This window comes from Pan troglodytes, chromosome 19 (assembly GCF_028858775.2).
Source record: "Pan troglodytes isolate AG18354 chromosome 19, NHGRI_mPanTro3-v2.0_pri, whole genome shotgun sequence".
NCBI classification, from domain to species: domain Eukaryota; kingdom Metazoa; phylum Chordata; class Mammalia; order Primates; family Hominidae; genus Pan; species Pan troglodytes.
This window is the reverse complement of record NC_072417.2, coordinates 63,223,744-63,236,322: the sequence shown is the minus strand read 5'-3', so window position 1 is coordinate 63,236,322 and position 12,579 is coordinate 63,223,744. Positions and strand designations below refer to the sequence as shown.

The 12,579-nt window shown below is 44.1% G+C and overlaps 1 protein-coding gene across 3 annotated transcripts in view; it reads right to left on the bottom strand.

The window, feature by feature from the left end:
* Window positions 1-3,733: 3,733 nt before the first annotated feature.
* ITGA3 (integrin subunit alpha 3) overlaps window positions 3,734-12,579 on the bottom strand; it is a 35,659-nt gene continuing 26,813 nt past the window's right edge. Inside the window, exons 24-26 of one of the 3 annotated variants that reach the window (XM_016932491.4) lie at window positions 6,337-6,462; window positions 5,840-5,981; window positions 3,734-5,102 (exon numbers count right to left, since the gene is read on the bottom strand). In XM_016932491.4, coding sequence (XP_016787980.3) covers window positions 5,871-5,981; window positions 6,337-6,462 — 237 coding nt within the window. In that variant the 3' untranslated portion in view covers window positions 3,734-5,102; window positions 5,840-5,870. Of the gene's footprint in view, window positions 5,103-5,839; window positions 5,982-6,336; window positions 6,463-7,148; window positions 7,455-12,579 lie in introns of those variants that run through there. The other 2 variants (XM_016932490.4, XM_054671149.2) reach the window with 2 other exon arrangements.

The following is a 12,579-nucleotide window of genomic DNA, read 5'->3' as shown; positions in this document are numbered from 1 at the left end:
CCTCACAGAGCAAAGCTTCACAAATGGAAGGGCCTCTTAGCTGGATGAATAATAAGCTATATGCCAGGCACTGTTTACAGGCATTATCTCATTTAATTCTCTATTTTATTATTCTTAGCCTCATTTCATAGATAAGAAAACCGAGACTCAGGGATCATTCTCAACTGCAAATCTGACCTTATTACTTCCTTGCTCACAGCCTTTCAATGGGCTATTTTTTTTTTTTTTTTTTTTGAGATTGAGTCTCCCTCTGTCGTCCAAGCTGGAGTGCAGTGGCACAACCTTGGCTCACTGCAAACTTCTCCTCCCAGGTTCAAGCGATTCTCCTGTCTCAGCCTTCCAAGTAGCTGGGATAACAGGCATGTACTACCATGCCTGGCTAATTTTTGTAATTTTAGTAGAGACAGGGTTTCACCATGTTGGCCAGGCTGGTCTTGAATTCCTGACCTCAAGTGATCTGCTGGCCTCAACCTCCCAAAGTGCAGGGATTACAGGTATGAGGCACTGTGCTAGGCCATCAATGGCTCTCTTCTTCTTACTGGAGCCTTTCCAGTTGTCACACAATCGACTTTTGCTTAATTCTCCAGACTCCTCTCTCTACATTCCCCCATGCAGCTCCCAGCCATACCTGTCTGCTGCCTTGAACCAGCCTCTAATCTCTAAGCCACTGCAAATGCATCTCTTCTGTCTGGATCATTCTTTTCTTCCCAGCTTCACCTGCCCATTCTTCAGGTCTCAGCTGCTTAGTCATCCCTTCCTCCTGGAAGCCTTCCTTGATCCTACCAAGCTGGGTTATAGGCTCCCTTCAAGGGCTCCTTAGATCTCCTGGTCTTAGCAAATATTCGCAGTCTGGGTCACTGTCATCCAGACTGGGAATCCACAAGACCCCTTAAGAGAGGACAAGGAAAGATCAGGACATGTGAAACAGGTACCTCGTCGAGGAAAGGGATTGGCTGAAAGCTACCTGGACAAATCCAGGAAGGAGGGGTTAAAAGGAGCTGATGGTAGCTCTTATCAATTGAGTGAAAATTGTTTGCCAACTGATCTGTTTTCCCACTAGACTTTAAGCTCCATGAGGGCAGGGCAGGGGTTGTATCTGTCTTATTCACTGCCCTATCTCTAGCATCAGGCAGTACTCAGCACCTAGTAGGGAGGACAGGGTGAAAAAGAAGACAGGGCAAGCAGAGGAGCATACCACAGAGATATTCCAGAGAACCACCAAACATCCACTGGGCTAGCAATTAGGACGTGATTGATGATGCTGGTGAGTGCAGTTTTCAAGTGCACAGAATAATATATAGAATATTATGTACAAAAAAACCTGGCCCTCACTTTGGGAGGCTGAGGTAGGAGGATTGCTTGAGCCCAGGAGTTCGAGACCAGCCTGGGCAGCATAGCAAGATCTTGTCCCTACAAAAAATATAAAATTAGCTGAGTGTGGTGGCATGTACCTATAGTCCCAGCTACTTGGGAGGCTGAAGTAGGAAGATTGCTTGAGCCCCAGAGGTCAAGGCTGCAGTGAGCCAGAGCCATGATTGTGCCACGGCACTCCAATCTGGGTAACTGACTGAGACCCAGTCTCAAAAAAAAAAAAAAAAAAAAAAAAAAAAAAAAAAGGCTTATTTCTGTGCCTAGCAATAAATGGTAGCTATTGCTGTTATTGTCAAAATTAAAGTAACAAGGAAAAGGCCGTGGCCTCTAAGGCTAGGTGTAGGAGAGGGAAAGAGATTTCCCATGACCCTCACCTTAGGCTGGACTTCCATAATGTGGGCTCTGTGCTTGGATAAGAACTCTTTCTGCAGAGCCTGCTGCAGGGTGCTAACAGCAGTGGTGTGATGTGGTACATCGTAGTCAAGTTTGGTTAGGTGATGCCGAGGTAAACTGCACCCCCACCGATTCCCAAATCTCCCACTATATGTACAGTGTGGGTTGGTGGGGGGGACTCTCCAAGGAGCTCAAGAAACTTGGCATTGCAGAGGGTTCTTTTACAGTGGGCATTGCTATATCTCTGCCAGTTATGTTTCTTTCATAATATGTAGCTCACGCTAGTTCTGAAAATGACCTATCCTCAAGAGTGTGTGTGTGTGTGTGGGGGGGGTCTTCCTCAAGCAGTGGCTCACAGGAGACTGGGGGGTCTGTGAAACTGGCCAGAGGGATGTGTCAACACCCGTCTTAAGCAGGAAGTGGCTGTAAGGACAAGACTGGGCCGAGCTTTGACAACCCACACATGTTATGCCCAAAGAACTGGATCCCAGATTCTAGAAAATAAAGTGTGGTCTCCACTCACTGGGTTCTGAGAGCTTGGCAGCTCCGGGTAGGGGCTAGGGTTTTCCTTGGGAAAGTGGACATTCCATTGTCAGTCACCCTGGGAAGGGGCAAATCCCGGCACAGAAAGTGAGGAGGGGGAAAGGGGCGGACATTGGGCCCAGAACCCTGTTGTGAGCTGAGCGCTGGTGGAGGGAGGTGGGGCAGGCAGCTGCCACCACAAGGAGGCTGGGAGGCACCCAGGCATCGGGTGGGTCTCCCAGAACAGCCTGGGTCTGTGAGCTCTGAGCATATCTGACCTGGCTTCTACCTCTGCGCTTCTCTGGGTAGCAATTTCCAGCCTCCAGTGAAGTCTTGCCAAAGTTCACAGCCTTAAGGAAAATTAACGGAAGGACCTAGGCCACATTCCAGGTCACAGGGGGAACAGCCTTACTCCATTCCCCAGGCCTGTGTGGAGGCGACAAACCGAGGGCAAAGGAGGAAGCTGCTTTGGGAACCCAGGACATGGCAGGAAGCAAAGCGAAGGCTTGATCCACGTGCTGTTGCCATGTAAGCCAGGCGCTCAAACACTCCCAAGGAGCTTCTGAAAGACCAGAGCTCTCAGCTCCTGGAGACTGGACCTTGTGACAGTTCAGCCTCTGCCGCCTTGGATCAGTGGTTTACCTTCTGATCTCTTATTGGCGCCTGGTGGTGGTTGTGGGGAAACCAAGGCAGAAAAGCAGGCTCTTACCTGAATTCAGCCCGACTAAGGGCTCTCCTCTCTCCACCCTTGCACCCAGCCTCCCTCCACAGCCTGCCAGGACTGCCTGTTCCTACAGCTGAGTAGCTTTTACCTCTTCCCGACCCTGCACACTGCCACCTCTGCCTGCTCGTCCCTCCCCAGGGTCAGCACACTGTCCTCCAAGAAGGCGTTCTGGGTTTCATCCATGTCTCCCAAGGCTTACCCCTCATCTTCTGTTCTGGATCTCTATGACTGACCCTTAGATGAGAGGATTCCTAAGAGCAGGGGCCAGTGTCACCTCCATCAATCTTTTTATTTTTCTTTGAGACAGAGTCTTGCTCTGTCGTTCAGGCTGGAGTGCAATGGCACGATCTCGGCTCACTGCAACCTCTGCCTCCTGGGTTCAAGTGATTCTCCTACTTCAGCCTCCCAAGTAGCTGGGATTATAGGCATGTGCCACTGCACCCAGCTAACTTTTGTATTTTTAGTAGACACAGGGTTTCACCATGTTGGCCAGGCTGGTCTTGAACTCCTGACCTCAGGTGATCTGTATGCCTTGGCCTCCCAAAGTGCTGGGATTACAGGTGTGAGCCACTGCACCTGGCCACCTCCATCAATCTTTACCCTCAAACCCGCAAGTCCCCAGACCTGGCTTCATCCTACCTAGGTGTTGGCTGGATGATATCATCATCCATTGACCTGGGGTTGGTAAAGGCTGGGGAGTGGGTGGAAGCAGATGCAGCTGCATACAAACTGGGAGCTGTTTATTGGTCGCCGTGAGAAGCCTATATACAAAGAAGGCACGAGGAGGGGGAGGGAATTCCCCTGCTACAGTACCATGGAAGGGGCTGGGGCTGGGGAGTGGGCCTGCCAACTGGCAGGGGTCAGGAGAGGTTTTCTGGAACTAGCCTCAGCTTCTCAAATGGGCCTTAGGACACAGCCCATGGGGGAGAGGGCAGAGCCAGGCTGGCTCTGAAAGCCAAGGATAGCTAAGAACTCCACTAGGCCCCTGACGCATGGTCAGCGTGGGGTCTGGCTGGATGGGGCGGGGCAGGGCCCCCTGCCTATTCTACATTCAAGTGTCGCTCCCTCCGTGGTCTTGCAGGGTCTCTCTGGGGCCTTCTGAGGCTGGCTGGTAGTGGTGAGTGAGAAGTGGCATCTCCTCTGTATCCTCCCAACATCTGTCTGTCCAGAATTGGTCCCCTCCTCTCTGTGGAGGATCCCGCCGTGCCCCAGCACAGTGAGCCCAGGCTACGTTGCCGTTTGCCTATCTTTGTTCCTTCCTGCTGCACTCCCTGCGAGTTCAGTCTGTGGCCAAGGAGAGAGGCTTCACAGAGATGCAGGAAAGAAAGCCGTTCTGGGTCCTTCTTTCTAGTTCCTTTGCTGTTGGGTCTGAGCACGCCAGGTCCTCCAAGTGCCCCCGTAGACAACCTTAGGCAGGACCCCCACCTCTCTGGCATGGGTGTCATTGGGGGCCCAACAGCCAGCGGCCCGGGGGCTGCTCCCTGTCAGTAGTTTTGACAGCAAAGTCAATCCAGCGACTGTGGCTCAAGATGGATCCAGTGTGAAAGGGGGAGGTGTCACCACATTGCAGGGGCCTTTTCCTCCCGGCTCTGGTGGGAGGCTCTTTGGCTTGTTTTGGTGCTGGCAGAGGCTGAGACACGGCGAGCCCATGCACCATCCGTGATGCACCAGCACAGTCCACGAGCAGTGGGCCCCACGTGCATCTAGGGCACAGGACCGCAGTGCACTCGGCGTTGTAAGGTCCACAGCGCTGGCCCTCCTGTGGGAAGATCCCCAGGGCCAGACAGCATGTGCATGCTCTTGACGAGGTGTATGTGCCTGAGCCTGCTGCTACTAGCCAAAGGTGGTGGCCCCTGTGGACTGTCAGAGGCATAACTTATGATAAATAGGAAGAAAGGGGACACTGGGGGAGGAGGGGGTGGGATCAGGGAGGACGTCAGTAGTATTGGTCCCGAGTCTGCCAGCTGGTCACCCAGTGCTTCTTGGTGGGCAGGGTGCTCCCTGGAGGTGGGTAGCGCTCCTCCTCCCGGATCCGCACTGCATGGTACTTGGGCATGATCTGATAATAGTGGGTCCGCTTAAAGAAGTCACACTGGAGTTGGAGGGAGAAGAGAAAGAACATTAGCATCCAGAGTTTGAGCCACCAGGAAGGAGTGCCAGGCCTCTCCCTCTCCCACCCAGAACTCCTCAAAGCCAGAACTCTTGACCGAAACGCATCCCATCTCTCTGCACTGAGATACGGAGGATGAGTTTCTCCACCCCAGGCCCCAGAGGAAGAAGGAGTTGAGGAAGGCAGAGAGCAGAGGAAGAGGCAGATGGAGACCGAGGGCAGCTGCAGAGACAGTGGATGGAATGGCCAGGAAGACTGGGCAGTCTACCCTGACCACAATGTTGGGAATGGGTCCATTTGTTATCCTGGAAGGGTTGCTCAGGAGGAAACAGGCTAGTTCCCAGGAGGGTCTCTACTGCTCCCCTCCTTCCCTAGGGGTGGAAATGGGAGTGTAGAATTATTCTGGACATGGCTGTGGTTTACAGAGATGGGGCCTGGCCTTGCCCTTGACCTTGTTCCAATCCCCAGAAAGCAAGGTCATCACAGAGAGGATTTATGCCTCCCTCATGGGGTCCCAAGTCACCAAGGGGCTTAGGGGGAGGCTGATGAAAGCCAGACCAGGGGGCTGGAGGGACAGTCAGAGTGACCTGATCTTTGAGGTGGTGGTGGGGACAGAATGAGGTCAGAGCAGGCCTATAAGGGAAGAGGAGCAGATAGGACAGAGTCAGAGGCCCGGCCAGCTGTGGGGCTCGGGGAAGGGGGCCCGGAGGCCGTGTTACCCAGGTGGGCCGGGGGCGGGGGGCTGCCCCCTCAGTAGTCGTCGGTCAGCCTCTCTGTCTCTGACGGCTGGCTCTTCATCTCCGCCTTCTGCCTCTTAGCTTCATACAGGGCGCGAGTGCGGGCTCGCTTGAAGAAGCCGCACTACGGAGGGGAGGAGGTGGGGACGGGCCATCAGGGGGGCGCTGGGCTATCCTCACCAGCAGCACTCGTGGACCAGGGCTTTAGGGCTGGGGAGCCTGGGGGCTGGGGCTCAGTCCCAGCTTGGTGGTGTGGTCAGAAGCCAGAGCTCCTGGGTCCCCCTTTCCAGCTTGCAGCTCCCCCCACTAACCCAGGCCAGGGGTGAGCCTGTAAGCTGGTGGGAGAAGGTGGAGAGGACAGGGAGGAAGGGTGGGGGTGAGATGGAAGGGAGGACCGGGATGGGGAGACGTGGGTTGGAGGAAGGGCTGGTGAGTGTGCTGGTGGAGGTCCCGGAGCAGGAGTGGGCTGGGCTACTAACCTTCCACAGCAGGAGGATGATCAGCCCCAGCAGCAGCAGCCCTGCACCCACGGCCACCAGCACCAGCCACAGCTCGATTTCGGCCGGCAGCTCCTCCACCAGCTCCGAGTCAATGTCCACGGAGAACTGGAGCGGGGAGAGGAGGACTCAGCCCTGTGTCAGCCTGCTTAGGCCCATCCTCACCCTTCCTATCCTAGCTGGGCCCAGGCACCTGCTGTTTGTCCTGCTGCCAGTAGGGGGCAGCCTGGGACTGGAAAAAGCCTGTGCCTGCCCCACTGACAGCAGGTCCAGTGGTCCTTCCTGCTTCTCCCAGGCACAGACTTCACTTCAGAGGAGCGGCCTCAGATCTGGGAGGTGGCCTGGAGTCTGGGTGTGTGACCCACACATCTGGGCCTGGGTACCAGCTCCTTCCCTGATGAGCTGTGTGACCTTGGACAAGTAATTGCACCCCTCTGAATCTCATGCTTTCTGCTTTCTGATGAGGGGGATCATAATGACTACCTCATAGAATAACAGAACGACCAAAAGCAGGGGTTCTGGAGCCACATTACCTGGGTTCTAGCCCAGGTTTGCTATTCACGAGCTGTTTGGCCTTGGCAAGTTACTTAACCTCTCTGTTGTTCATCTGTAAAATGGGAATATTACCTCTCTCATAGGTTGCTGGGGAGAATTAAGTGTGTTTGATATAAGAAAACTGCTTAGAGCAACACCTGCTACACAGCAAACCCTCCATAAATATTCACCAAAAAAACCCCACAAAGAATTCATAGCATATATTCCCATTCTTTTTATTTTATTTTATTTTATTTTTTGGAGACAGAGTCTTGCTCTGTTGCCCAGGCTGGAGTGCAATGGTGGAATCTTGGCTCACCACCAGCTCCGCCTCCCAGGTTCAAGCGATTCTCCTGCCTCAGCCTCCCGAGTAGCTGGGATTACAGGCACGCACCATCACGCCTGGCTAATTTTGTATTTTTAGTGGAGATGAGGTTTCACCATGTTGGTCAGGCTGGTCTCGAACTCCCGACCTCAGGTGATCTGCCCACCTCGGCCTCCCAAAGTGCTGGGATTACAGGCATGAGCCACCATGCCCGGCTAATAGTCCCATTCTTTTTCTTCCCCTACAATGGAGATAAATACGGATGTGTGTGTATATGAGGTTTTTTTTTTTTTTTTTTGAGATGGAGTTTTGCTCTGTTGCTGAGGGTGGAGTGCAGTGGCACAATCTCGGCTCACTGCAACCACTGCCTCCCAGGTTCAAGCAATTCTCCTGCCGCAGCCTCCGAAGTAGCTGGAATTTCAGGCGTGCACCACCGTGCCCAATTAATTTTTGAATTTTTAGTAGAGACAGGGTTTCACCATGTTGGCCAGGCTGGTCTCAAACTCCTGAACTCAGGTGATCCATCTGCCTTGGCCTCCCAAAGTGCTGGGATTACAGGTGTGAGCCACTGTGCCCAGCCGTGTTTGTTCTGACTATACATGATTTTCACTTCTTTTAAAATTATTTTGATGATTTTTTAAAAAATACAGATGATATAAAGAAAACTAAAGGTTCCCAGTTATATATATAATCTAATATATATATTATAAATGTATAATATATATAATCTAATATATGTTATATGTATAATATATATAATCTAATATATATATTATATGTATAATATATATAATCTAATATATATATTATATGTATAATATATATAATCTAATCTATATTATATATGTATAATATATATAATCTAATCTATATTATAAATATATAATATATAATCTAATCTATATTATAAATATATAATATATAATCTAATCTATATTATAAATATATAATTATAATCTAATCTATATTATACATATATAATATATATAATCTAATATATATTATAAATATATAATATATAATCTAATATATAATAAATATATAATATATAATCTAATATATATTATAAATATACAATATATAATCTAATATATATATTATAAATATACAATATATAATCTAATATATATTATAAATATACAATATATAATCTAATATATATAATAAACATATAATATATATAATCTAATATATATAATAAACATATAATATATATAATCTAACATATATAATAAACATATAATATATATAATCTAACATATATATTATAAACATATAATATATATAATCTAACATATATATTATAAACATATAATATACATAATCTAACATATATATTATAAACATATAATATACATAATCTAACATATATATTATAAACATATAATATACATAATCTAACATATATATTATAAACATATAATATACATAATCTAACATATATATTATAAACATATAATATACATAATCTAACATATATATTATAAACATATAATATACATAATCTAACATATATATTATAAACATATATACATAATCTAACATATATATTATAAACATATAATATACATAATCTAACATATATTATAAACATAATATACATAATCTAATATATAATAAACATATAATATACATAATCTAATATATATATTATAAACATATAATATAATCTAATATATATAATAAACCTATAATATAATCTAATATATATATTATAAACCTATAATATACATAATCTAATATATATATTATAAACCTACAATATACATAATCTAATATATATTATAAACCTATAATATACATAATCTAATATATATTATAAACCTATAATATACATAATCTAATATATATTATAAACCTATAATATACATAATCTAATATATATTATAAACCTATAATATACATAATCTAATATATATTATAAACCTATAATATACATAATCTAATATATATTATAAACCTATAATATACATAATCTAATATATATTATAAACCTATAATATACATAATCTAATATATATTATAAATCTAATATACATAATCTAATATATATTATAAATCTATAATATACATAATCTAATATATATTATAAATCTATAATATACATAATCTAATATATATTATAAATCTATAATATACATAATCTAATATATATTATAAATCTATAATATACATAATCTAATATACATTATAAATCTATAATATACATAATCTAATATATATTATAAATCTATAATATACATAATCTTATATTATAAATCTATAATATACATAATCTAATATACATTATAAATCTATATGTATAATCTAATATATAAATCTATAATACATATAATCTAATATATATTATAAATCTATAATATGTGTATAATCTAATATATAATAAATCTATAATGTATAATCTAATATATATAATAAATCTATAATGTATAGTCTAATATATATTATAAATCTATAATGTATAATCTAATATATATTATAAATCTATAATGTATAATCTAATATATATTATAAATCTATAATATATATATATTTTTGAGACAGAGTTCCATTCTGTTGCCCAGGCTGGAGTGCAGGGGCACAATCTTGGCTCACTGCAACCTCTGCCTCCTGGGCTCAAGCAATTCTCCTGCCTCAGCCTCCTGAGTTTCTGAGATTACAGGTGCCCACCACCACAACCAGCTCATTTTTGTATTTTTACTACAGACGGGTTTCACCATGTTGGCCAGGCTGGTCTTGAACTCCTGACCTCAAGTGGTCCACCTGCCTCGACCTCCCAAAGTGCTGGGATTACAGGTGTGAGCCACCATGCCCAGCTGGTTCCCAGTAATTTTAATATCTAGAAATTACGATCTCTGTAATCTCTGGTGAATCTCTTTCCATAGTTTTAAATATGGAATATTAATATGATCTACATAAATGGGATCATGTCACATACACCCTTCAGCAACCTCCCTTCCTCCCTCTCTTCCTTCCTCCCTTTTCTTTCTTTTTTTTTTTTTAAGACAGTCTCACTCTGTCGCCCAGGCTGGAGTGCAGTGGTGCGATCTTGGCTCACTGCAACCTCCGTGTCCTGGGTCCAAGCAATTCTCCTACCTCAGCCTCCCGAGTAGCTGGGATTACAGGTGCCCGCCACCACCCCAGCATTTTTAGTAGAGCCGGGGTTTCACCACGTTGGCCAGGCTGGTCTCGAACTCCTGACCTCAGGTGATCTGCCCGCCTCAGCCTCCCAAAGTGCTGGGATTACAGGCGTGAGCCACCACGCCCGGTCTCTTTCTTTTCTTTTTAAGACAGGGTCTCACTGTGTTGCTCAGGCTGGAGTGCAATAACACAAACATGAATCACTGGAGACTCCACCTCCTGGGCTCAAGTGATTCTCCTGCCTCAGCCTCCAGTGTAGCTGGGACCATGTGCCACCACATCCAGATAATTTCTTGATTTTTTTTGTAGAGATGGGTCTCACTTTGTTACCCAGGATAGCCTCAAACTCCTAGGCTCAAGCGATCCTCCTACCTTGGCCTCCAAAAGTGTTAGGATTATAGGCATGAGCCACCATGCCCAGCCAGCAACCTGTTTTTTTTTCACTTAATATCATCATCTTTTCACGTCAATTGGTAAAGATCAGCCTAATCTCTTCTGAGGACTGCACAGTCATTGAAGGAAATGTACCATAATTTATTGAACCAATCTCCTACTGAAAGACATTTAGATTGTTTCCAACTTTCTGCCATTATAAATAATTATCTAAAATATCCCCATATATTTATCTTTGTATACTTGTCCTATTAGCTCCTTACAATATATTCTCATGTACTGGATCTAAGGAAATGGGCACTTTAAATTTTAATAGATACTGAAAACTTCATCTCCTAAAAGAATCTACCAATTTATCATCCAAATCAATAGCATTTCTCTCCACCTCATCAGCATTAGATAGCATTATTCTTTTTTTTTTTTTTTTTTTGAGACAGAGTCTCACTCTGTCGTCCAGGCTGGAGTGCAGTGGAGTGATCTTGGCTCACTACATTTATCTCTTAGGTTCAAGCGATTCTTCTGCCTCAGCCTCCTGAGTAGCTAGAATTACAGGCATGCACCACCACGCCCAGTTAATTTTTGTATTTTTAATACAGATGGGGTTTCACCATGTTGCCCAGGCTAGTCTCGAACTGAACTCAAATGATCCACCCGCCTTGGCCTCCTAAAGTGCTGGGATTACAGGTGTGAGCCACAGCGCCTGACCAGCATTATTTTTTTTAATATTTCCCAATCTGATAGGCAAGAAAAATCTTGTTGCTATGATTTATATTTCTTTATGAGCAAGATGAACATTTGTATTTCACTCTATGTATGCTGCCAATTGATATCCTTTATATATTAAAAAATACATATCAATATTTTGTCATATATGCTGTAAACATTTTTAAAAAGCAGTATATCATTTGCCCATTTAGTTTCTTTTTTTTTTTTTTTTTTTTTGAGGCAAGATGTCACTCTGTCACCCAGGCTGGAATACAGTGGCATGATCACGACTCACTGCAGCCTCAACCTCCTGAGCTCAAGCGATTCTCCTGCCTCAGCCTCCCAAGTAGCTGGGACTACAGGTGTGCACCACCACACCCAGCTAATTTTTGTTTTTATTTGTAGAGATAAGGTCTCACCATGTTGCCCAGGCTAATGTGGAACTCCTGGGCTCAAGCAATCTGCCTGCCTCAGTCTCCAAAGTGCTGGGATTACAAGTGTGAGCCACCGTGCCCAGCCTCTTTTAGTTTCTTTACTATCTCTTTTGCTGTATACAGATTTAAATTTTCATAGAGTCTAATTTATCAAAATTTTCCTGTGACTTCTGGGTTTATAACTCACTCTTCCCATAATTAAAGGTTACTATTAAAGTGTTCTTATATTGTATCCTGGCATGTTAGGTTTTAATTGCTACATGTAGATAGTTAATCTAACTGTATTTTTGTTTATGTTGTGAAGTAGAGGTTTGTCTTTATTTTCCAAATGTGTTCTCCCAACACTACTTAATAATCTACCTTTCTCCACAGATTAAAAATGCCATCTGTACCATAAAGTTCTATTTTGTTCCACTGATCTTTCTGGCCCTTCGTCTACCTCTTCTATACTACATTAATTGATCTTAGGAAATGTACAATAATGTACATAACCAACCCTGCATTCATCTCCCTATAAGTATCTCCCACGTATCTTCACTTATATCCTTTTCACAACAAATTATTAGCAATTTTATATTTATTCTTCTAGATGCAACTCAGATTCAAGATTGGGAACTTCTTTTTCAAGTTTCCTGAATCCTACTGAGACTGGAATAATTTGGGTGGGAAGATCTGACAACTTGACAATACAAT